Source organism: Rhinichthys klamathensis, unplaced genomic scaffold (genome assembly GCF_029890125.1).
Source record: "Rhinichthys klamathensis goyatoka isolate OS25496 unplaced genomic scaffold, OSU_Roscu_1.1 h1tg000139l_1, whole genome shotgun sequence".
Classification (NCBI taxonomy): Eukaryota; Metazoa; Chordata; class Actinopteri; order Cypriniformes; family Leuciscidae; genus Rhinichthys; species Rhinichthys klamathensis.
Genome location: NW_026606674.1, coordinates 1,253,201 through 1,280,059, shown reverse-complemented (window position 1 = coordinate 1,280,059; position 26,859 = coordinate 1,253,201). Strand labels below are relative to the sequence as shown.

The window sequence follows — 26,859 nt, the reverse complement described above, 5'->3', positions numbered from 1 at the left end:
GGTGACGTCTGAGTGTGTTGGTGTATATCAACACAGGAAACCCCAACTGTTTTACGCTGGAATCACTATCATTTGCTGCCATCACTTCATGCCCCATTCTTCATTCATCCTGTTTGTGTTCTTATTATAATAATAATACTAAAAATGAAGTATTATTTTATTTAAAACAAATGCATGGAAATGGAATAAAATGACAGGCATGTTATTTCACTTTACAGTAGGGAAATTGCGATACTTTTGTCCTAATTTCTTCAATTGAAAGCGATAAACCCTTGAGCTTTTACTTTGGAGAAAAGCGGCAGTTTCTGCGAAACAGGTTTACAAACAGTCAAACACGTCTCAATGAAGTGCTCAAATCATCTGTCCACAAAATGTCGGATTATGCGAATGTGATAATGCATAACTGGAGCACATTGTGTTCCCAAATACATGTTAAATAGAGGTTTACCGATTGATCGGCACCGATAACCGATTGCTGGAACAATCTTTTACCGGCACAAATCCATACCGATAGTTTTTCCGGGTTGCGTCCATTGCTGGAGCTGGAGAAGGGTCCGCTGTCATTGCCCAGTATGAGAGCGACCTCTAGAGGCGAAATAAAAACTATCACTGACACCTCGTGGAGTTTGTTTTGACACGCGAGGCTGAGGACTGCACAGTGTGACATTTTAGATCCAGATTTAAAACAGATAATAAAACGGTATGTTATACAGTTCGCTACAGTAGTGTTTTCATATTATTATAAAGTAATACTTTTGTTGACTGTTGCATTAGTGGAGAACAGCAGTGTGTTTGCCGTCGAGGCTGAGAGGATTTTATCATTAGTACCTCAAGCGGTTAAAACAATGTGACAAAAATACACACAAACCAGAACCAAATGTTTAATGTCACGATTACCATCTATTTTCATTACTTTATATCCAACTGGTCACTTATGCATTTGTTATGCAGTGAAGTTGCATATATAAAGCTAGTGACGCGAGAAAGCAAACTATATTGTCATGCAGCCGACAGAAACGTAAACAAATCAGAAATACATCCGATTTCCGTTTTTATTTTCATCGTCACTGCAATACATATTTTGTTGTTTTGATTAGATAATAAAGTGTTCTAAAATAGAAGCAAATTAAGTGTGTGTATGTATGTGTGTGTGTGTGTATATATATATATATATATATATACATACACACACACACACACACACACAATATACATGTGTTAAATTGCTTTGGCGTTTATGTAGATATTTAAAGATGGCCATCTTTAAGCATATGACTGTTTGGATTTATATGAAATGGTAACACTGTACAATAGGAGTCCATTTCTAACATTAACTTAGGTTAATAAAAGTATTGTTTAATTTGTTAATTTCAACATTTACTAATACATTTTTGCATTTTAAAGTTGTTTCACTTAACATTAGCTAATACACATTCACTAACATGAGTGATCAAGGTATAATTATTTTTTATATTTAAAATGTACAGTACATTTTCATGGTTCAGTACGGTTTTAAAAATTTTGTAATAAAGCTCAGCACTATTTTATGTGTTTGTTTTTATTCAGTATCCATTTAAAAAATAAAAAAAACCATTGAAGCGCAATTAGCCGCATTAGCATTAGCAGCAAAAGAGCTAATTTCTGTATATGCGCGCAATGTCTGAGATTATTTCTGAGCGCTGTCTTTTCTGACCGAGTTCTTTTTGCCACCTAATTGATCTTGAACGGTCAAAAGTGTCTTAATGCTCGTCTTAGCGAGTATCCTCGTAAACAGTCTTTAGTGAACGTAAACGGTTGAGAAAAAGCGGAATGTGTATCAGTATATTAGATCAGTGCATACGTTCTTAGAGTAAAAGCAGTAACAGCAAATAATCAAACATCAAAAGATAAAGAGAAACTGCTCCTGACTGAATCACTTTTGTAACTTTAATAAGAATACATTTATAATTTACACAGTGAAGACTATGCAGTGTTTGTTTATACATTTAATTACTTTATACAATTTATTTATGTAGCCTAGTATTTTTTTAGTGCTTGAATTTTTCAAGCAGGTCCATTTCATGTGTGTCTTTTGTTCCATTTTAGTTTTGTCCTATTACTTGTACTTAGTTTATTTATTTATTTTTTATTACTGACTATACTTGTCTTCAGTATGATATCATCATAACTTTATTTAAGCAAAAATAACTATGCTGTGATGTATATCATTATGGTGAAATAAAGTTACTCCTATAGCCTAGTGTTTCGTTTTAAGGTGAACTACCCCCTATCCCTAACAATTCTTCTCAGTTCCAGAAAACAGTCAGCTGGCAACATCCTCTTATTAATGAAGAAACTGAAAGGAATTGTTAGGGATAGGGGGTAGTTCACCTTAAAACGAAACACTAGGCTATAGGAGTAATTTTATTTCACCATAATGATATACATCACAGCATAGTGTTTCGTTTTAAGGTGAAAAACTATCCCCTATCCCTAACAATGCTTCTCGGTTCCAGAGAACAGTCAGTTGGCAACATCCTCTTATTAATGAAGAAACTGAAAGGAATTGTTAGGGATAGGGGGTAGTTCACCTTAAAACGAAACACTAGGCTATAGGAGTAATTTTATTTCACCATAATGATATACATCACAGCATAGTGTTTCGTTTTAAGGTGAAAAACTATCCCCTATCCCTAACAATGCTTCTCGGTTCCAGAGAACAGTCAGTTGGCAACATCCTCTTATTAATGAAGAAACTGAAAGGAAAAATTAGAAGACCAACAGACAGATAATATCTAAACTTGTGTTAAGTTATAATGTGACTTGCAGAAAAACCGTAATATTTTGCACAATAACCAATGTCAACATTTTGACCACTATAGTGGTTTCACTAAATGTGTGGAACCATAATTTGCTTTCAACTACTTTTTTTTTTTTTTTTTTTGGTTTCTTTGGCGTGCCACCAAAACTCCATCTGCAGATAAAAAGCACAAACATCCAGATGTTTCTCAAATATATTTAACTCTGATTGAGTCAATGCACCCTCAACAAAGATGGTTGCCACCAAACAGAGCAGGTAACTAATAACACACCCCTCTGACCAGACACACAACACAGTCAGGACGCATACCACACACACGTACAGACTCTTTCTTTCTCTTTCTCACAGACTTGAACAATATATCGCAATCTGGTCTAAAGTGTTTGGTCAGTCTTGTAGCTAAATTAGTCACTCCATACAGGAAAGAACTTCGACTACTACGTAAAGGCAACATTATGACACTTCTCGGCTTGATTGTGCAAATTCTGCAGTTACGTTATGCAGAATATGAAAAGTAAGGCAAATCTCATTTTGACAGTCTCAGGATGACAATGTAATTTCATCAGAACAAGGCCCTAAAGGGAAAGCATGGGGCAATAAAAAGGGTACCATCATCAGGACAGGTGATTTATACAAAGCACACCCCTCCCCAATATGCATTCTCAAAGATGTGCTGTGGGGAAGGGAGTTGGGAACTTTTGTTTACTGCACTGTCTAGCGAAACAAGTTTCACTCAATAGTCTGGGGCAGAATGGACAAGTGACAGAAACATTTAAAAAATGTGAACTGAAGAAATTGAGGCTTAATTCCACAATGTTTTAAAAAGTTTGTAATGTTTTCGGTCACACTTTAGGGTCCAATTCTCACTATTAACAAACTATTAACTGATTTTGCCTAATTACTGCTTATTAATAGTTAGAAAGGTATAGTTTAGGCATTGGTAGGATTAAGGGATGTAGAATAAGGTCATGCAGAGTTAAGGCATTAATATTGGCCTTATACTAATAAACAGCCAATATCCTAGTAATATGCATGGTAATAAGCAACTAGTTAATAGTGAGAATTGGACCCTAAACTAATGTTACCACGTTTTCGTCAGTGAAACACCTAAGAAGATATTTTAATGAACTGTTTTTGTCCATACAATGAAAGTTACAAAGTCCAAAATAATGCTATTGTATACCAATACATGTACTGATAAATTTCATCAATGTTGTCTTGTGTTCCTTTGTCTATATATATCCATTATTTGAAATCTATTCAAAACGATACAAAAAAATTGATTTGTTACGATATATTTTGTTTTTGTGTAATAACCTTGCCTAGTTTTTTCCATTGCTCAAGGCATAAAGGCTCTTGGTGAATCAGAGCTCTCTTATCTTGTAGGCGCAAGACTGATGTAAGTCATTTCAGTTATATTGTTTGCCTGTCTGTCAAAAACAGAAGATTTGGGTGTGCTCAGTACGACCTCTTACTAAACTGTAAAAAAAAACACACAAAAAAAACATTTTCGGTTGCTATGGATGCATATTAAGTCAACTGTTCCATTTCAGATGGAAAAAAATATGAAAATAAACCAGAGAGGAGTCAAGATCAGCAGGGAGTCAAATTGCAACAAAAAAAAATCTGTTTACACAGCAGCACGTCTCAATTAAGCCCTTGCTGAAATGAGGATAATTACTGACAGTAATCATGGAGGAATGACCTTTTGATTTATCAGAGGAAAGATTTTCAAAGATTAAATTCCACAAGTTTAAGGTTAAAAGGCTTTGAATACTGCCACAACAAATGATTTAATCTAGGATTCTTGTGTAAAATGGCTTTGATTTTGCTGACAAATACAACAGAGGGGGGCAATTTTTTATTTTGGTCTTTCTTGATGTTATGAGACTTTAATGTTGTTTTGAGCCACGCAGACTGACTTCAGGAAATGGTTTAAAAAGCAAGACCTCTTGATTTGTGTATTTTGATAAATGTGCCATATCTGGCCTTGTGAAACCTATTTTATTTAGCTGGTTTTCTTACCTTGAAGTCAAAGCTGCAGAGACTGACTGCGTCGGCATCGTCCTTCTCTCTGCGCTTGCGTTTCTGCAAAAAGAAAACAGTCTATAAGAATCTGTAGCACAATACACATCTAAACTAAAAGGGACACTTACAAAAATGTAAACGTTCTGGCTTTGAGAGGGGAACCAAGGAAACATTCTTTTGTCAACTTTTCCAAACTTTTCTTTTGGTTTCCTTGAGAGTATGCAAAGTGCTGTCCTGAAAAGTTGGTTTTATTATGGGTTACAATGGCTCCTAAGGAGGTCCAGTCAGATTCAGGAAGGACATCATTATCCCTAAGGCCTTTTAGCACCTGTGTGTGGGAGTCGGGGGCTGGTGGGGCATCTGTCTAGTGAACATTCTACCTGTGGAGAGTGTGTGCAGGGTGTGAAGGGGTTGTAAACATTTCTGCAGCACTACAATGGCCACCGAGAGCCCTCAGGGTCTCTGTTATTGGCCTGTGTTCTCTTTACTGGACTTTTCCCAAAAGAAACCACTTCACGAAACTGTTCAAGGCAGGTCGTTTAAGTGGCTGAATTATAGCATAATGAACCTCCCAAGAAGACATCAGTCCTTCCATTTAACTAGGCCCACATGGAATATGGAAAATTGTATTTTCTGTCATAACGACACATGGTTTTATTATTATTATTATTATTATTATAAATTGAATTATTATTATTTGATAAAACAATTTTATTTTTTATCATAATACTTTATCATCATTATTTATGTAATAGGCAAAATATCATTATTAATGTCACAAGTTGAGGGCGGGAAATTGAATGCATGTAAATCTTGACTGATAAACCCATTGAGAGTGAGTTCTGAATCCATCACAAGTATGCTACGCATTTAAAAACAGGTGGTAGTTTTAACTCAAATGTGCCCATAATCTGCTTTATACCATTTATAAGCAACATTTCACAAACAGGGCCAGTTTGTAAGTCAATTAGGGTTTTGTTTGAGACCAGTATCAATTGAAAAGCCACTATTCTTGATGTTGCTGCCACTAACAGAAGTCTTGATGAGCCTATTGTTTTCTTATAGTGTGAAAGCATATTTAAATTCGCGTGATCAAAACCAAACACTGCAGCCAGCTCACCTCGAGTTTCATTGAAGCAATGAGTAGATTAGGCTGATTTAACATCAGACCCATTCACAGCAAACAAGTTAGCAAACACTAAAACAATAAATGACAAGCTATCATTTAGCAAATCCCCATTCATAGACGATAGGGGATAATTAATCAAGACCCTGATTGGAGGGTTTTAGTTGTCAGTAATGATTGCTGGCCAATCAGATGCTGAGCTTCTGAGTGAATCACAGGTGTTTGGTTTTGAACGTTTTAATGGATAACACAGATAAGCGACTACTTTTGTGTTATTTTGAGCAAAAATTTCGTTTTTGTCAAAGACTACAGCTGGATCAGATTCAGAACGATGATCAAAACATTGATACCTCGTCCTTGGTCAACATTTCATTCTGTAACATTAGGCATTTTTTATTTATATGCTGTTTAATATTAATAATAGTTATTTTACATATGTTTTTTTTTTCCTGCTTTGTCGTCTGTTTTAATCAGGAGATTCCGTACTCTTTCAGAAGTTGCGTAATAGCGATAGTATTCATACAGTGGCATTTTTACTGCGTTTTGATCAAGTAAAACACACAGTGAAAGCGTGCACTCTAAATGTGCACATGCAGTAATCTAACCTAAACCTAAAAGGCTACATCATGGCGCAGTGCATGCATGGACTCACTCTCTAGGTATGTTTTTATTTGTTTTCTGTCAGGTCGCAGTTAAAACAACAATTATGATATTATCGTAGACATCTATATCACACACACCTAGGGGAAGTTGCACCGATAATGCTAGTGCTTTCAGATAAAAATGCATGTAAAATTAAATAATTTGGTCAACACTGGAACGTCAAAATTACTCAAAAGAATAAAACTAAAGCTTTACAAGAAGAAATAAAACTTGAGAGGAACAAGAAGAAAAGTTCAACGTGATAGACAGGCTGTGTATGTTTTGGCTCCAAACTGCCTGTTCTTGGTGGACAAACCATAAATGGATATTACAGCAAAGAATTTATGAGAGCAAACAGCTGCTGGCACAGAAAAAAATTAGATTATTACAAACAAGCTCAATCAAAGTCACGTTTCAGGGACGCTGCATATTGTAGGGGTCAGTAAGATCTGGGATGAAGAGGTTTTGCAGATGATGGGTCAGGATAATATGTGATTGCTAATTGTGATTTGACAGATTTGGACAAAACCAATTCGCATGAAGCCCATCTGTTAGAATAAGAACACATTACTAATCAGTGGGAAAAAGTCTTAATCAAAGAATGAAATAGTCAACATGAAACTGTATTCACATACCATTTAACTTCTGTAATGTGATATTTTCTAAGTAAAACTAGATATTCAATTAGGGGGAAAAAAGTAAGATGGTAATGCGGCTGACTGGATGTGAACAGTGGACTTGTTGGTCGAAAGGAGTTTAAAAATAAGATGGCTTGGTGAAAATGCCGCTGCGTCTGAAAGCTAAAAATGATGCCTTTGGAGGATGCATTCCACAGTCGGAAGGCGTTAAGGCGCATCCGAAATCTCATGTTAGCTTTAGTGCTGCCGCGATTAGTCGACTTAGTCGACGTAATCGACCATGCAAATTAGTCGACGGCAATTTTTTTAGTCGACGTGTCGTTTTACTATTGACCGCTATTTATTTTTGGTCTCCCGTCACAAACGGCTCACTGTAATTCACCTCCACACACCAGTCTGAGCGCCGTGCGCGCCCTGCTGGTTTATCTGCTATCATTTTCCTTCACGTTCCCGCCCGCCTTCACTGCTTTGATATGAAAAATTGCGGAGGCAGGTGACGGAGCTTTCACAGTGGGCTCGTTTGCTGCAGTCCGAGCGCGAGCGCGATTGTTCCCGGCGCCCCCCGCAGCGTTGGTCTGGTTTCACACTCAATTCTATCGAACCCTGTTGAGTTTGCGTGCATCTTATGCCATCGCAAACGTGCACGGCACATGATAGAAAACAGAACGCGGGTCAATATATTGTGTTTTTCAAACGGACTCTTTTGAGGAGACAGTGGATTTCCAAATGTGTTGCCCTGATTGCAGACTCAACTCTCGCGTATCCGAGGTAAATCATCAACACTATCATCCCTTACATGTGTTTTATTTAACTGAATGCATCATAATCAGCTAAAACGCATGGGCAGGTTACTTAACTTCCTGAACAAGCGCTCCCGAGTCCGTGTTGCTTTCACATTCACGCGAACCGCGGCACGGGCCAGCCATGCACGCAAGTGTAAACGCGAGCTACATAACTGCGTGCCTGCCTGCTTTCAGCGCGACTCATAGTGTATAGCGCTTTTCACAGAAAATGCATTGCATCTACTTTACTATTCAGAGTATGCTTTTCAGAAATGTACATAAACTAATCATTATTAGCTTACTGTACATTTTTTTAGGGCAGAACAAAGAGCTAATTTAACTTAAGTAATACATACATGTTTGTTATTAGAGGATTAGATTAGGACTCTGACTAATATGGTATAGCCTAATGGAAATGCAGATACTTAATGCTTAGATTGTTAATACATAATGTTTTTGAACAGGTGACATTTTATGTTTTGGCCCTTCAGTTGAGTTCAAAATAAAATGGACACAACGAAATAAACACTTGATTTTTTTTAAATTAGTCGTTTAGATTAGTCGACTAATCGAAAAATTAGTCGAAAGATTAGTCGTTCGAAAATTAGTCGTTAGTGGCAGCACTAGTTAGCTTCACTTCCTGTCTCCTGAGATACCGTCATCTGATAGATCTTTAAAGGCAGCATAGACGTATCCTTTTGCTGGCTTTGATATCCCACAATTCTGTGCATTCAGTCTGTGACAGTTAAGCTAAAAAATAAAGATGGCATCTGAAAGTTGCGGTTGGTGGTCAGTTTGTGTGTAAATGTACATTTTTGACCAACGTTTTCCACTTTTTATGTCATTTTTAGCGAGAAATTAGTATTGTAGTAATTAATTATCCGCTAAGTTATCACCAAAGCTCTTTCTATTTTGTTGTAGATCATTAATCCTTCATGCTGCCTCAGAAGTCTGTCCGAAATCAGTTTCTGGAGGTAATTTCGCGCACAAATGCTGACTGCAGTCAAGGAATTCTTGTAATAAACTCACGCAATCAATTGAGCAAACCCTGTTCCCCATTAAGCATGTCACCTTCAGAAAGAATAAAAGATCAAACTAACTACTTTCTTTTTCTATAATACGAATGTAGTCCAGCTCTCTCAATCTGCTTCCTTTATCTTTTATAATCAGTGTATGACTCACATTGTAACGCGAATCCAGACACTACATAAGAAAAACACCAAACCAATAAACAATTTTCAAAGGAACAGCCTTGCATTCCTTGTGAGTAAACAATACGATATGTCTTAATACTTAATATTGGAATAACTTAATGACAATAGACAAAAAAAATGACAATGTCTGAGACGGATTCCTTTAAGTCATCAGCACATGTTGGCACAACGTGCTGTCAAAATGAAATCCGGCAGTATCACAGCTCTGCAGGCCGCTTCTTGCATAATCCATCTGTTGTTGCACCACCACGGACACCCTGTGGCCATGTAGACGGCCTTAACTAGAAGAACTATTTCCACATTAATGACAAAGACTCTCTGCTTTCATGTTCCAGGAGTTTGAGCAGGAATAAGAGGGAGGAATACTCTTACCTCTGCAGGGTTTTGAAGGTGAGATAATGGTGCTTGAGCTGGAAGCCTAATGAGGCCCATGTGCCCCCTAGATGAGCTAATGTGTGTGTATTCATAAAAAAATACATATCAAAGGAACGTTTTGGCATGTGATAAAGCAGTCCGTCGTCTTTCCCGCTACAGATGAGACGAGAGATGGATTGCATTTCGCTTGGCCTTCATAAACTTTGGAATGCTCTACTCGGTGTTCAATAACAAACTAATTTGCATTTACTGCTTAACTGATTCAGTGGGAATGAGGGCTATGTTGGGTTCAGTTCAGTTTGATGGAAATTTATCAGTGGCAATTTGTGCATCCGCTGAACCAGAGGCACGTGATGTCATGTGAGGATTAAGATGTCATCAGTTGGTGACAACGTGATGGTTGAGTGGAAAACAATATCTGCCAAAATGTTCATAAAGGGCAAGGGGAAAGTACACTTGCGCAAAAGAAAAGGATGGAAAGTTGAACAAAAATGACCTTTTGGGTGCAGTATTACAAGAGTTTTTGAGGCATGAAAACGGATGAACCGTAGTAAAGCACTATTAATGGGGCTATAGCATTCACGTCACTTAAAATACAAAAGTCATCTGTTGTGTATATTCTAGGGCTGCAACAACTAATCGATAAAATCGATAATAATCGATTATGAAAATCGTTGTCAACGAATGTCATTATCGATTAGTTGGTCTGATTACGTCACGGGGAGCGTTTACTGGTGATTGGTTGAAACAGGCCAATCAGGATGCTCTCTGTCTTACACACGCTTCATGAGGCACACACGCAAGGTCTCTCTCCCTCCGTTGCTCTGCCGCGCGCTCGCGCTACACGGTTTGGAGCACAGTCTCTTCTGTCTCGCATGCGCGCTCTTGCTTGCGTGCTCAAATCCCGGGAGTTTGAACTAATTTGCGAGCCGCTATCAATATGCGGGTGACTTCCAGAACTTCCGGGAGACTTGGGATGTCTGTATTTTGCGTCTCGAGCATCAGGTTGCGCAATCAGTTCGCTCGCAACATAAGTGATGGATTAAAATAGTGCTACCGCAGAAATATTAAATTAAAACGGTCTTTACAAAGCGAAGCACTAAATATAAAGGCAGTTAATAACAGCAGCAGTAAATTATTGTTTTTTAGTCACTGTACTCAGTGGTTTTCAGCGAATGTTTGTGCACTAATGCATCATTTTTCCTGTCTTTTTAATCAAGCCTGTTAGCTTGCTGCGTACCTTCACTCCGCTCTCTTTATATAGCATTTGTCTACTATTAAGTTTTAATTGTTTTTCAAACGCGATCTACTGCGGCTCTATGTTCACACGCTTGTTTTCAGTCTTTCTATATTTATTTTTTACAAATTATCCTTATAATTCAATTAATTTTAAATAAAAATTAAATGAATTATATATTTGAGATGTTTTTAGTTTATATCTTCACATCTGAACATGTCTGTAAATTTGTTTTAACAAAAATTGTGTTAAAACAATATGTTGGATATAAATGTTTTTTTTTTTTTACATTAATCATGGTTGTCAACTTGCCATCAGCAATTATCATTAAAAACAATGCAAATATTAGAAATACCAGATAAAAGCTGATTTTTTCACTATTTTTTTAATCATTAAATCCTGCCTAATATTGTATAAGAATTAGTGTTATCCTTGTGTTATAACATTTAACATGCTAATGTAAAACTTTATTGGAATCAACTAAGAGTCAAGTCTGTCTTGTGGTTCGTGGGAGAGGCAGTTTTAAATCACTCATTCAGTTAAATTCACAAATATGAATGTCATAATTTAAACTACTCACCAGCGTGAAGTCCCACTGGGGTCCAGGAGTCAGGAAGGTGAAAGAACTTCCTCGTCTCAAAGATGGCCTACAGCAAGAAAAACAAAGAAAAATAAGATTCTCAAAAAAATTAGGCTACACTTCAAAAGCCATTTGAAATAAAAAATGAATCCCCTCTTTAGTCTTCATAGAGAAAAACAGACAAATACAAAGCATCCAACCAGACCCAGACCCAGACCTCTGGTTGTGCAGTAATGACATAGAACGTGCAGCCAAACCTTGTAGATCTATTAGTATGCTTGTAACCCAACAATGTCAGTGTGCTCATAAGAAAAGCCCATAAATGTAAAGACACATCCTGTACGTACCACACACCAAGCCTGGTGTAGCTCTGTCTCCCGTGACACTGCATCATCGTCTGCAGAACTGATATAGAGAGAGCGTCACTAAGCCCCGATCTCTCTAACTCACACTAAAACACTCAGTTTCTGTTGTCTTTCACCCATGTGCCCTCTCCTTCATGTCCTCTTTTACTCACAAATGCACTGCCCCTCATTGTTAACTGGGCCCTTATTTGGGGATTGGTAACAACTGTCTCAGCGAGGTCATGTTTGCAAAGATACCCAGGGTTCCTTTTTCAGAAGAGCCGCTGCTTAGCTATGATAATGGGACAGCCCCGTCTAATCTTTTCTAAAAAGCCTGTGATAAATTTTCACATTTATTATCAGCTAATCTACAGGATTGATTAAATCAATTTAGGCCCTCAGAAATGAAGGCAAATGTGGTTTTAACATTGGGTTGTTAATTTTAGCAATGTTGAAACAGACTGAAGAATTATCCTGAATCATGTGCCAGTATGTTATTCTAAAGAAAAGATCTTTCATAATCCAATGATTCAAAATGTAGTAACTTCCTGTGTCTCTCAAATGGCTACTTGCCAAATAAATGCACTACTATTCAACATTTTAGGGGATGGCAAGAATTTTTTTTTTTTTTTAAATGTTTTTGAACATTTTCTTATGCTCACCAAGGTTTCATTTATTTGATCAAAAATACAGTAAAACAGTAATATTATTTCAATTTAAAATAATAGAATCATTACAATTAATCATTACTCCAGACTTCAGTGTCACGATCATTCAGAAATCATTCTAATATGCAGATTTGGTGCTCAAGAAACCAATATTTTATATTACCAATATTGAAAACAGCTGTACTGCTCCTTGTTGATGTTGTGAAAACTGATATATTACATATTTACTCTCACTTTTGATCAATTTAATGTATCCTTGAGTAAAATTATATAAAAAAATTCTGACCTTTTGAACGGTACAGTAGTGCAAGTAAATACATTGGAATATTGAAATTTTCATCTCAAATATGTAAGAAGAGCTAGACCAGAGTGATACAAGATACAAAACAAGCACAAAGGAAATTGGTTCTCTAGGACAACTGTCAATTATGCACTTTAACTGTCATCAGAGCATTGCAATTGACCAATCAGAATTGTATTGAACTGAATACATTTTGTTTTGATCAAAGATTTAATAATAATATATATTTTTTTTAATTAATTTAATATTTAAGTTAATGTGCAGTGAAGTTGCCTTGGAGGCTGACAGACCTTAACTCATCCTCATGCATGAATTTTTAGATAACAGATATGGGGGTGTATATTAAAATGTTTATTAAGTGTGGGCAAACTTCATTTTGTTCCCCACTATTTTTAGTGATGATTCATTGTGATATGAAGACAATTGTTCTCTGGTTGTGGTCCTGGCAGAGGTGTAGGTATGCGTTTCAGCAAATTCCTCTTATTCGGTCTGATGTGGTTTCTTCAGGCATCCCCCCCATCTTTCTATCTCTACATCAGTAGTCTATTATTTCAGTCACTTGGGAATGAGTGCAGGTGGCATATGAGAGCATAGGTAATTAGAGTAAAATAAATCTAAAGAATGTAATTGTGAAGTTAAAGAAGCTGGTTCTCACGGAAATACTCATTCAAATAGTTTTGCTTCTGTTCCTTAAACCTATCTTTGTAAAGTGACCTTGGGTGTTGGAAAGTCGCTATATACATTATTATTATTATTAAATGTGACTCATTTAACTTAATTGAATATTGTGTGATGGTGTATTGTGCAGGAGGATGTTTCAAAACAACAGTGCAATGTAAGTAAAGCAGTGAGAATATTAAGCTGGGCGATTCTGGGTGAGATATTATCTGACCAGTCAGAGTGCATGTTTAACAGAGTACAGAATCTATATCAGTGTCCACTAGAAAAAGACTCTACTGTGGGTGGTCTTGGCTGCTAAAAACAACAGGAGCCTAAATGTGTAGGTCAAATGACGCTGCCAATCCCATGATGGAGTGTCCTCCACTCCACGCAGACTTGGTGAGGAATAGACCATAGCGAGTAGAGACGGCATATTTTAATTTAAACTGATACAAAAAAACACTATGTACTTGTAGAAAAGTACATACTTGGGTGTGCAGTAAAGTAACAAGCCAATATTGGGACATGCTGTGAAGTCATGAAATCTATACCACAATTCACAATTTCCAGATCCATATATTTAAAAAATATTATTACAGGGCTCAATGCTAAGAACTGGTCAGTAGATAAACAGTACTTTTCAGATTTTCAGGTACAGAAATTGAATAATCAAATGAAAAATAACACTGCATAGTCTTCATTGTAAAATTTAAATACAGATTAATCCTTATTAGTTACAAAAGTTATTCAGTCAAGAGCAGTGTTTGTTGTTTGAATAACATTAAAAACACTGACAGCAGCAGGTTTATTAGGCTGCTATCACTTTAAGACTTCAACGGATTCCATATTTACTGTTCGACGTGTTTTATTTCTCAACTGTTTACCTTCACTTAAGACATAATTCACTTAAGACTTCACTTAAGACTGATTATGAGGATACTTGCCAAAATGGATATTTTGACAATTATGCGACTGTCCGTTCAAGTGCAAGAAGACGTGAAAGAGAACTCAATTCAGCATGTGCACGCTCTGAGAGGCGGCTTTCTGGATGTGTGTTGCGCACAGAGAGTAGCGAATTGAGTTTTCTTTTGCGCCGCCTTGCACTTGAATATTTAAATTGGCAAGGCTTAAAAACATGCAAATGATAAACTTTTGTGACGATGCAGCACTAGCCTGATCGGGCAATCGGGCCCGTTCAGTCAACTGTCCTGAGCGCTGCTTACGCTGGCCTGGGCCATCGGGCAGTGCTTATAAATTATTGTCCTAAATATTGATTGATCACAGTATTTTTTGGTTTACATACAAATGTTGAGAAGACTGAATTCCTCAAATGGTATTTTTTTAAAGAAAAAATGTGATCTGAATAGTTGTGGTAATGACTGTAAGGCAGAACAAAACACACCCATGACCTGAAGCTATATAGTGTAAAATGCCTAAGGCAGTAGTTCCCAAGCCTGTTCCTGGAAGCCCTCAACACACTCTCCATAATCAAATACCTTATTCTATTCAACTCTTCAGCTCAATAGCAGAGACTTCATGGCCTGAAACAGGTGTCTCTGATAAGGGAGACATCCAAAAATCTGTGCTGTTTGGGAGCTTCAGGAACTGAGTAGGGATCCTATGAGTGTGCATTGCTTCTAAAGCATGTCTGGAATGCCGAGGTGTTGTGTGAAACGCTGGACATTGGCATGACAAACACGGAACAAATAGTGCACACACCCCGGCCATGATGGTTACAATCAACACACACACCACTCTAACACTCACAGGCAATGTAACAGAATCACAAATAGACCAAAAATGAGGCTTGCCCTGTTTTAAGAACTTCGAAAGAACATTACATTACTATTACCGCTTTCGATTGTCAGCTGATCCGACACGAGTGTGGGAACATGTAAGACGTAACTTGGTCTATTAACAAGGTGACGTCATTGATACGCTGGCAATTTTGATTATTTGATGTAAGAATGTATAAACATAACTACACTTCCTGCATGCTTTTATTCAGAATTTTGGCTGTCCTAAGTAGTCACAGTGTACTATACAAACCAATAGTTTTAAGGGAATGACCACCATTGGTTTCAGGTGTTTTTTCCTTCTGTCAGTGAGAAAGAAATCCCACGGACGTTAAGGTGGGAAAACACTTGAAAGGACTCCGGTTAAGATAAGTAGGTTTGGTTTCACCATGCTTTACGTAGCAAACAAAGGAGAGGCCTTGGAGGAATGATGTCAATTACTCATCGAGATCATTCTAATACGGCTTCAAAAGCTCTCTTTGTTGTGGTTTTAAGTGTCAAATATGAGACATCATATATAACAAACCTGTAAAAGGCCACGCAAAGGGCTTGAGTGTCAAAACGGCTCAGAGAAAAGATAATCTGAAATTGGATAACGGTTGCCTTAAACACCTACGACATCCCACTATGTGTGAAACAGTGACGTCGTGCTCTTATCTCAGCTATATCGTTTTTTTCAGTGCGTATGAAATGAAGCAAGATATTGTTGACTAATTCCTTGGGGATTACTGGGAGAGAGAGAAAACAAGGCCCAAAACAAGACAGTTAATAAAGGTCTGTTCCACTTTTCTGTGACATAACACCACATCAAAACCTATGATGGGCTTTTCAGGTTATGAGCTTTTCTTTTTGTTTCCTTCTCATAATTCATATAAGGCAAGTAATTATTACTTAACTAAATTATAATTAAATAAAAAATCATAATCAGTTATTTTGATGATAATTTTGATCACAACTTTTAACAGTGCAAAACTTATTTCAACAATATTGTTTAATTGATTGCACTGACACTTTTGAATGAGAACTGCACTGAGCTGGACAGTGGCATCACTGTTTTCTACAGAACTGCTTTATAGATTAAATGTACTCATTTATAATGATCTTTACAACGGAACTGAATCAACACTGAACTGACTGAACTGACAGCTGAACAATGACAATACTTTCTTTTAGAGCTGCAGTACAGCCAAAATGAACTGTTTGCATCATAGAATTATTTTCACTGTATCAATGTTTCACTGTAATGTAAGAATTGTCGTGCATTAACCGCTTTTTGTAATGCCAATGTGTAACCAGCTTAAACAAACGAGACCTTCCCTGACTTCCTAGGTTGCCTATGTCTATGAAAGTCAGTAGACAGATTTTTAAGGACTCGGGCCGGTTTCACCAGGAAAATCCAAAGGATGTGATGTACACAACACGCGTTCCCGAGAGCCTCTCTTCCGTTCTAGAACACATGAAATTAATGCTAAATACAATGTTCAGAATAATGCCGAAAGAGCTATTTAGGATAATGCTGGAAGAGTTAATGTCAATGTGTCATGCAAAGAAAAGAGATTCATTCAAACTCTAGTCTCACATAGCCAGATTTATATATAATCTCAAGCATTCTTTATATTCAAACTATTACATCTGTAAAGCCCCGTACACACCGGGACGAATATCGGCGCGCATTATTCGTCAGCGTTTTTTGTGTTCACACCCAAGCGATTTCCGCTGACGTTGAGCCGAGTAACAATGCAAATTCATTCCCTGACATTAGATGGCGCTTAATGTAAAACAGAAATAGTCCTATTTTGTAGTCGCTGTCGCGTTTGTCATATAGTTCTTTATGTTCCGACACCAACGAGACCAGCAGCTCTACATTCATCTTGCCTTGCATCTTCCTCGTCTTATTTCTTCCTGGCAGTGTAGACCATAGATATCCATAATAAAGGCCATTGGCCAGCAGCGCGGACGAGACATCTAGCCTTTATTATGGATATCTATGTTGTGTAGACGCTACTTGGCGCATCTTCTTCGCCGTTACGTATGTGTGCTCGGCAAGACCGTTTTGTGTTTGAGCGCCCCCAAGTTGTGTTTTACTATAACTTCAGAAGCTCCAGACACGTGAGCAAAAGCGCCAATCTCATTGGTCGGATAGTTTTTGACGCGGCGCGTCAAACCAAAAAAACGAACCCGAGACGGTTTTTAAAAAATGACGCTTTTACGCGTGGCGTTTTTCGCGTCGGTGTGCACACTCACATAGGCGCCCTTTGTTTAGTCACGAGGCGTTAAACGTCGGCGAATAACGCGCGTGAAATTCGTCCTGGTGTGAACAGGCCTTAAGGCATATTTGGACTTTCTGCATGACTTTCACACCACCTTATTTTGGCTAAAAATACGAAAAATAATACTTCACAAGAGGCTCATATTTTATATTAAAGACATTTTGCATATCTCCTGAGTACTGACAAAAATTAAGAAATTACTGTCACACATTTTTATTATTATAATACTTTATAATAGAACCTTTCTAATGATTTATAGTTATAGGCTCCCTGCCTGCATGTTAACAATGCTTGTTTGCAGTGCACTGCTCTTTCACACTCCATCCCTACTGCGGAAACGAGTGGGGATATTTGTATTTGCGTATATTTTATAGATGTGAATCTTAAAAAAAAAAAAAAAAACACAACACAATCGCAAAGTTTTTGTTCACGTTCTCTTGTGCGTTATGCGTGCACAAGGGTGAAAACAAGCAATAAGTTGCTGGCTGCAATTCACTTAATGGCTGGCTGCAAATCACTTAGCAACCGGTGTTGCTAGGGTTTCTAGATTTCTACATAAAGCCTTTTAAATATAAAAAGATGAAATTAGATCAAGATAAATATCAACTGTTATAGTGCACTCCCACAGCCTACTGAAACTATTAAACATTTAGGGAGAAGTAAAAGTGCACCGCCAAAAACGAAAGGGGTGTGCTGCTGGATTGATAATGCGACAATAATAATTTTATCTTGATTATCATGTTTTCATAACCACCCTGGCAACTACATAGCAATATTCTAAAAACCATTTAGAACATCATATCCTCCAAATACTAATGCCATTGCATCATCGTGGCAAGTAGTACTACTCACATTTTCCAAAAAAATTAAAAATAGAATTTCCATGCCATTTTGTATTTTAGGAGGCAATTTGGGTCCAATCAGTCAGAGGGCATGAGAGAAAGAAATTGGACCTTTTGCCAAAATAAACTCTTGTTATTTTAGTCTATGATAAAAGCACATTTTGATGCTGTCCATCCCCCTGTCTGCTTTCTCAGGTTTTATGTGAAATATCTTGTATATATTTGGCACGATCTATTTATACAGGGAACATTGGACACATTATCAGTTGTCCTCAATATAATGTCGGTAAAATTGCCATGCACCAGGATTTGACAGTCATTCATTCATTTGAACCTTTTAATCAAATATAGGCCAGCTTTTGGGGAAAAAAAATGTCTTTGGATACTATTAAAGTTGTACAGAGTATTTTTTATGTGTACTTTATATTGTGTTATCAAATTATTTTATCGGTGGGTTTGCTTGGATCTAGTTGTATATGCTTTGTAAACATTGTAAACAAAGTAAAATTGTAGTTAGGCTAAATTAGTCAATTGTATTACACAGCTGATCAAGTGATGTCAATTGACAGCGCCCGTGTGGAGGACTGAAAATACTGCCGCTTTCTTTATCTAGTAATCTTACAATATAGTGCGCTTTAAAAAAAAAACTATTAGGAGGGTTGAACTGTATTTCCGCTCTTTTTTGTGCGACATGAGCGCCACCGTGTGTTGGGATAAAACATTGCAGTAATATAGCTCTCCTGCTGTCATGCTTTGTTTTTGTGTGTCGACATATTGCGGAAGGTCTCACTTTGAAAACACAACTAACTCCTTGATCTATATTCACCCGTTCAGTCGTATATTAAAGGATAACTCCTTAGATATTGTTTATAATGCATTGATAAAACAGTTTAAATGCATTACAATCAGCTAAGTTACAGTTCTCTATAACCACATCCATTAACGTTACAGTTCGCACAATTGCACAGTGGGATAATTTTCAAAGGAATACGCAGAACACAATAGTGCGAACTATAAAGTAATAATGAATAACAAGACCAACACAGTATCTAATATGATATTCCTGACCGTTTGGAATTGCGCTCTGGGGACGCGTCCATATCCACCATCGACGACTTTCTCTTGTTCCTCTTCGGTCTTTCGTTCACCGGCTCTGTCCTCGCCACTGGAGATCCGTCGGTTTCCTCCATTTGAAACAAGTGGACTTGGAATACGCTACTGTAAATTGTATATACAAAACGTAATACAATCAAAATGAGTTCATTCGAGGGGTGAATAGAAAGGGGGAAGGTAGTGATATGATATTCAACGGATGGGACGGATTTTGAATATGGCGGAAATCTGAAATCGCGGCCAATCACAAGTGAGCATAGGGGAGGGATTTAAGGCGACTAGTGACGACATATTTGCGCGCCTGCTGTCTCGTGTTCTTATTTTTATTAGTTTGTTTATAAATTTTTATTATACTATTTCTTAATTTCCATCTATATTTACCAACAACAATCCACAATTTCTTGCATTTTAATGAAACTAATCAGTACCGAAAAACGATATTTGCATATGAAAGCAAAACGGTGTAAAATCGCCCCTTTGGCGATTTTTTGTTATTGGATGATTTTATATTATTGTAATCGTGTCTATTCAATAGTTCAAGTAAAGATAAACGTACAATATTGTAACAGAAACAGGGAACACTGATGTTCATGCACTAAAGCCGTTATCAAACCTCAGGGCCCTTTTAGAATATTTCAAGAAATCTGAATAAAAACGACAACATGAGCTGTCCTGAGTTTGGAGACCGAACAGGTAGGACGTCAGTTTGAAAGTTCTAAAGTGTTTCTTAAGTGTTGTGAGGGCCAGTCTTTAGGCAGTTTTACCCCTCACAATGTCCAGACCTCATTAGCTGAAAACGTTAAGCTTGTTTATTTCAAACTAATGATGCCTATTGTGTGTGGGTAATTAAAAAACAAAAACAGTTCAAGCATTGTAGATGCACAAAGAAAAGCTTGACAGTTCCTAATGAATAAACTTTTTGTAACTATGAGTCAGTAAACCCGTTTTTTTATAATGCCTGCACAATAAACACGTTGTAGGTTGATGTAGTTACACATTTATTATTAGTATAACTGTTTAATAATTTTATTAGTATTTCAATTCCCACATGTTCTATGTTGGTAAAGCAAAATTAACTGAACCAACTACCAGGACCTGCATATATGCACAAAATATCAGGAAGGATACTTCATGATTAAAACACATGCACTTTTGATAACGAAACAGTCGTTTATAATTCCCTAAGTGTAAACATTTTTATTATGCAGGGATTCATGTTGCAGTCACATTAGCTTATGGTTACAGGTTATTAGGCAAAGGTTTGCAGTCTTTTATTTCATTCAGAATTAAATTTTCCCCAAGTATAAACTATTAAAATGCAAGTGTTTTTTTTTTGTGTGTTTTTTTAAATTGATGTTTCCAAAGTTAACATCAACATCAGTCAATATAGGAAAATATAAATAGAGGCAAAATAGCTTGTAGATTAAATTACGTATTTGCTTTGATCTTTTAACCATGTGAACTATATTATCCAGCTTTAATCTGAAGATTAAAATATGGTTTTCTGTAAAGTTGCTTTTTATTGTGAAGTGTTATACAAATACAATTGACTTGACTTGATTTGACTTCCAACTATTACCTAAATGAGCACATATAACACCTACAGTCTGAAACTTTAGCTTAGTGCCTTCAAACCAACAGAGGGCAGAATTTAACTGCAGATTAAGTCAGTTTTGGAGCAGGTATTGCCTTGGAGTGTTGATTTATTTGCTGATAAATACATAATGTGCCTCAAAATAACAACCAAGCTCATTGAAATTCCACTCATTTTCAGCTGAAATGAAAACATTTATTTCATTCCTATTTTATTTCCAATAACCTCTTCAAAGGCTTGAGCACAGATGCAGTAGGAAAAGGGCACTGAGCGCAATGGGAAGCCGAAGAATTGATCCCCAGTCATTATAACCGATTTCAAATGGTGCTAGATGATAGAAGGGACTCTCAGCACCAGAGGAAATCAGTCATCCTTTGGTGGGGAGAGATGGGGGCAGGGACACCCAGAGAGGGAGAAAGAGCTTTAGATAACAGTCTCTCTTTACTGGCACTCTCAGACAATGTTAACAGTTCAAATGAGGGTAGGAAAAACAAATACACTCAAAAACTCCTATAAAGAAAGTAAGATAGACGAGAAGACTCAACCACACAAACTTTCGTGATGTATTCATACAGTAAATACAGTCTGTGATCGATTAAGGCTGCTCACAGTAACACAAGTGAAGTAACACAATAAAACGTTACTCTATTGACATTTATCCAAGCGCCATAAAAGCCCTGGTTATCCTTGAACCTCGATTTGAAGAATTTGGTTACTTTAATCAAGTGATTTGATTGTATTTTTATTGAGAAACTCAAATTAAATGAAGTCCTGTGACATTTCATCATGCCATGTTTAAAAAAAACCTTAGATTAATTGAAATATGAAATATTAATTTTTAATATTTATATATTTTAATAACAAGTATTAATAAATGAAACTTAAAAGAGAAGATTAGAAATGTTAACTTGGCAACTAACTGAAATAAAATAAGTTATCATTAATTACTAAAATTACTTAAATAAATGAAAGCTAAATAGACATATTTAGCTGTAGAAAAATTGTTTTTTTAAAAGTGCTATATAAATATCAACGTTCAGTTGAGACAAAAAAAAGTGCTTTTACTCAATTTAATTACTAAAACTTAAACCTGAAAATATAAAAATAAAATGCAACTCAAGATATTCTTACTATAAAAGTACATAAATAATGCTAAAATAACACTGTATCATGCTGTATCACACATTTATGTAATTCATACACTGTTTTAATGCAAAATATTCATAGCCTTTTTTTGTTCAGTATTCTGCACCAGTCACAGACATAGCATCATGCAAAACAGCGCCTTGCAGAAACCTCCAAAACAAGGTTCAAAAATGGTATAGTTGATTAAAAATGTAAATAAAATTCCACCTACTTCAACTTAAAAAAGTTCAGTTGCTGCCTTATTTATAATCAAATTGCCTGAACAAGTCATTTCAACTCATTTTTATTTTCAGTTATATTAAGCTGATTTAAATAGAGTTGAATCTCGTATAAAAAAGTTGAAATTGCTTAAAGTAATGGAAAAACCTGATGTGATGATAGATTTATTTTTACAGTAGTATTTCCCTTGTGGGACTGGGCTGGCTTGTTCACACCACATTCATTTGACTTCCAGTATATGAGTGAGTTCATCAAGCGCTTGGGGCAAGTCATGAGCGCTATCTAGTTCTCCTGTGATTCAATAGATGCACTTCCCTCGCTTCTCTCGAAAAGCCACTCCACCCACTAAAGTTTCCTTGTCCTTTTTTTGATATTCTTTGACTTCTCTTGTCCATCACTGCGAAATGTGATCCAGCGGCAATTCCCTCCCCAAGAACACTGATTTCAAATGGTGCTAGACACTGGTAGAACACATCTAAACCACCATGTGAAACCAGCATCCGGAGGAAGCGTCCAGGAGTGCAAATGATCCCATCAGAAATCCTTGTGTCATTGGCTGAGCTGATGATTAACATAACAGGAAAGGCAAAAGGTTGAAACAGCAGTGGGCATGCTTTAACAGGAAGTGACTCTGTCAAAACAAATGTCACGGTCATGGTCACCATGGCGTTGCGGTTTTGAATAGTGATGTCCGATTTCCTCCATTGATACCAGACTTTGTGAACCTGGGTAAAGTTGGGAAAGTGACAGCATCTACATAACACACAATGTGCTTTGATGTATGTATGGAGTGTTTGTGTATAAATAGACCCTTGATTGCCCAGGAAGAATCCCTGCGCATAGGTTTTGTCCGTGGGAGGATGACGTCAGCCCTTTTTCAAAGGAGAACTGTGGGAGATGGAAAATATGAGTCACTGAAAGATCTCTAAACAATGTCATCATTCAAAGTAGACGTCAAAGACGAACAGGATTGGTCGCTCACCTGCGGCCGGGCCACTGAAGGTCCTTGAAGTTAAATTGCGTATACCTACCACCAACGCAACACTGACGTAGTCTCAGGCCCACTCGCAAATAAGCGCGTTTAGACGTGGCATGTCGTCTTAATTGCTTTGAAACGTGTTGAATGCAACACACCTCTCCATGGCTCCTCCTCATTTTTTACATCAGCCTATGACTGATCATGGTGATGTCATTGCTAGTCATTCTGCCATAGTCATTTTTCATCATTGTCTTGTCTCTACGAGGAAATGTTATTTATATCCTATATGAATATTTTTAATGAACTTTTAACATTTTTATATTTTCAGGATCCATTTTTATTTGTTTGTGCTTTTGTCGATTTTAGGGTTTTTTATTTTTATTTCAGTTTTAGTAACTTTATATTTCAACTTTATTTCTGTTACTTCAGTTACTCTCTTTACTTAATTTTCTAATTTCCATCCGGTTCCTAGAGATCTACCTTCCTGCGAAGTTCAGCTCCAACCCTGATCAAACACAGAAAACACATTCTCACCAAGAATAATTGCTACATATGGCCTGCAGCAATAAGCTATACACTACTGTCATTCATACTTTCCTTCTCCTTGCCCACACAGATTCGGCCTACCGTGTATTATTACACACCTTATTATCTGTTTCTCGCACACTGGAACCCACAGGAGGTGCCTGATTTAATAGCCTAAGTCACCCGGCACTGGCTCTTGTTTAAGAGGAGAGAAATGCAGCCCTGATTTTCACAAGAAGTGACAGTTAACTGTCTTCTGTTAACCGGCGCTAGCTTTGGTGTTCAGTTTTGTCAGTTTAATTGGACAGAAAATATCATCTTGTATAACATACACTATTCAAAATAGCACAACACTAGCAGCCTGAGAAGCTTATTAAAAAGTCCTCTTAGCTATTCTGAATTCTTTTCTTTTTTTTACAGCTATATATTCCTGAAATGGCTCTCCTAAGAAAACACACCCATCTCTATAGCAGCACTAAGCTCTGTAAATGGCAAATAACAATGTGACTGTGGTCCACTGAGATGGCTCTCTGTAAACCACAACTAGTGGCATGAGTTTGAAACAGGACTACATTTCGGAAGCTTGTTTGAAAATAATGATTATCTCTGCAATTCCATGTAGTGCTAGTGGCTAGTGAAGTGCAGAAAATGCTTACACAGCTTTTAAAGATATTTTTCTGAACAAAAGTTATTAGTCATATGTAAGCCCAGATGAAATCATTTGACTTTCCACATTTTCTGTGCTGATTTTGAGGGAAAACGGTAGAATTCTAGGGAATGGATTTGGTACATGGTAAAATGTGGTAGACTCAACCAATAAGTCATTTTCAAATTAGCCAAAATATAAACACACTAGGGAGAGGGCATATGTAGAAAATGGGGGTCTGTGAAAAATTTGATAAAATGAAAGAGATTTTTAAAAAGGGTTAAGGTAAAGTTAGGTTTAGCATGCTGCTTTGATATTGATATTGAAAGGGAGGGGAGGAGGAGGAGGGGGGGGGGGGGGGGGGGGGGGGGGGGTTTGGTCATCATATTTGGGGGTCATAATGTTTAAATATTTCTGGTCTATAAAAGACCTCCCAATTCTATGGAAATCAAGTTCTGTGTGCAGAGATTTCATGTAAGCCTGGTCATAAACCCATCCCTAAAACACTTGTCCTATTAGTAATGTTGATTGTAATATTGATAGTGCAACTTACCGGATCCATTTAGAACAGCACGTGTTCAACATTTTCTTTCTGCAGTTCTGAAAGCAAACAGAAGAGGGCAGTGTTTCAGTACATCTCATTTAAGACACAAATAACCAGCAAAAGCAGGGCAGCAGAGCTGAAGGGACTCCTGCCAATTCAGTGAATACACAAACACACATGTGAGTCCTGCTCTCTGGTGTGTGTGTGAAAAGCCCACCATGGAGGTGTTGTTCTTTGCGCCCTGTCACTCCACTTCCTGCTCTATTCAATCCCAGGAAGTGACACGCAGAAGACAGAAACTCACTCATGTGCGCACACACATATACACACAAACTAACAGAAATGAATGGACTGCATGATTGCCCGTTGCTACCAGTGATGACATCACCCCCTCCCACCCGTTGCCTCCTTGGCCTAATTTTTTTAAAAGAGAATGACAAGATCTCCTATTTTATGTAACAACCTACTTTGAGCACTCTTTCAGTCTCGATTGTTCGCTTAACATGTCTCTCTCTGTTATCAATTTATTTTGTACTGACCGAGCCTTGCCGCCAAAAAGGACAGCTAAATGTTTTTGTCTCTGTGAATACATATGGGTGAACACTGAACAGAAAAACCTCTCCTCTTTGGTGGCTTGGCTCGAGTGAGCTCTGAGTCTGTATGACGTGGCCCAGAAGTGATTAGTCTGTCCAGCCACGTGAGTTTCTCACTGCTGGATCTGTTAGAGAGGCGGAGTGGTGCTCAAACCACTTTTGATCTGATCTGACCCTTAAAGCCTGACATTTAATTTTTTTTTAAATGGAACTGCTTCAAAATAATATAAAATAATACAAAACAAAAGTAGGTGTATGCTTATCATATTACATCAGGCTTTTATTGCCCATATAGTAAGATATAATACAAATATGGAGCTCATGCTCAAGGAAAAAAACAGACCAAAAAAGACCAATCAATTTTAGATCAATTATTTTTATGATCAAAGCTCTGTATTTTTAATTGTGCAGAGGCAAATGCAATGCAATTCAATGATGATTGAGAGATACAAATAAACATTCCTCAAAAGCCTGATGAATCATATTTGATACATTCCAACATGATATTCATTCATCATTTTTTTTAAACCGAAGTTGCTTCAGACCAGTAAATGTTCATCTAGAGATATTTCTAACAAACTAAATTAAGTTTACATTTAAATTATTAAAGGTTTCACTGCAATGAACACATGTATCACAACCTGAAGGTTGACTTTTTCACAATTATACTAAAAGGCCTTTTACTTGCAAGGCATGCATTTGCTTGTGTGCAACAGGCTTTTCAAGTTTTTATCATGTTGAGGGCTTAGAAATTCATGAATCAAATACGTCACAAAATCAAGAAAAAGGGCACAATAGGTCCTCCTTTAAAACTTTCAGCACCTGTCACCAATCCCTCTTAATTTTCAACCACCTCTATCCTTGAATCTCTAACACACTAACATTCCTGATGCATAAAAACTAGTCCCGCCCTCATTTGTTTTTTCTTGTTGTACATCCCATTTCACTGACATCAGACAAATACATCAGACAGTGGGTAGTTGAAATTACTATTGTTGCTCCAAACTATTACATAATGACTTGGATAAAACCAGTTGATCTTGATCTGACATTTTTAACAGTGTATACATTAAAGAGTCTGTGGTGTGAGAACTAAAGGCGGATGGGGTCAGAAAAAGCAAGCACTTCATGTGCGTCAAAGCAGGTTGTAGAGCATCACAAGCATCTGCCCACCACTGTACATGACCCATTTTTCAT

At 37.1% G+C, this 26,859-nt stretch overlaps 1 protein-coding gene across 1 annotated transcript in view; it reads right to left on the bottom strand.

Moving 5' to 3' along the window:
- Positions 1–25,125, bottom strand: part of net1 (neuroepithelial cell transforming 1) — a 33,765-nt gene extending 8,640 nt beyond the window's left edge. Inside the window, exons 1-4 of the mRNA XM_056257532.1 lie at positions 25,079–25,125; positions 19,372–19,521; positions 11,423–11,489; positions 4,826–4,888 (exon numbers count right to left, since the gene is read on the bottom strand). Of these exons, the coding sequence (XP_056113507.1) occupies positions 4,826–4,888; positions 11,423–11,489; positions 19,372–19,521; positions 25,079–25,110 (312 nt within the window). The 5' untranslated portion in view covers positions 25,111–25,125. The remainder of the gene's footprint in view (positions 1–4,825; positions 4,889–11,422; positions 11,490–19,371; positions 19,522–25,078) is intronic.
- Between the last annotated feature and the right edge of the window lie 1,734 nt (positions 25,126–26,859).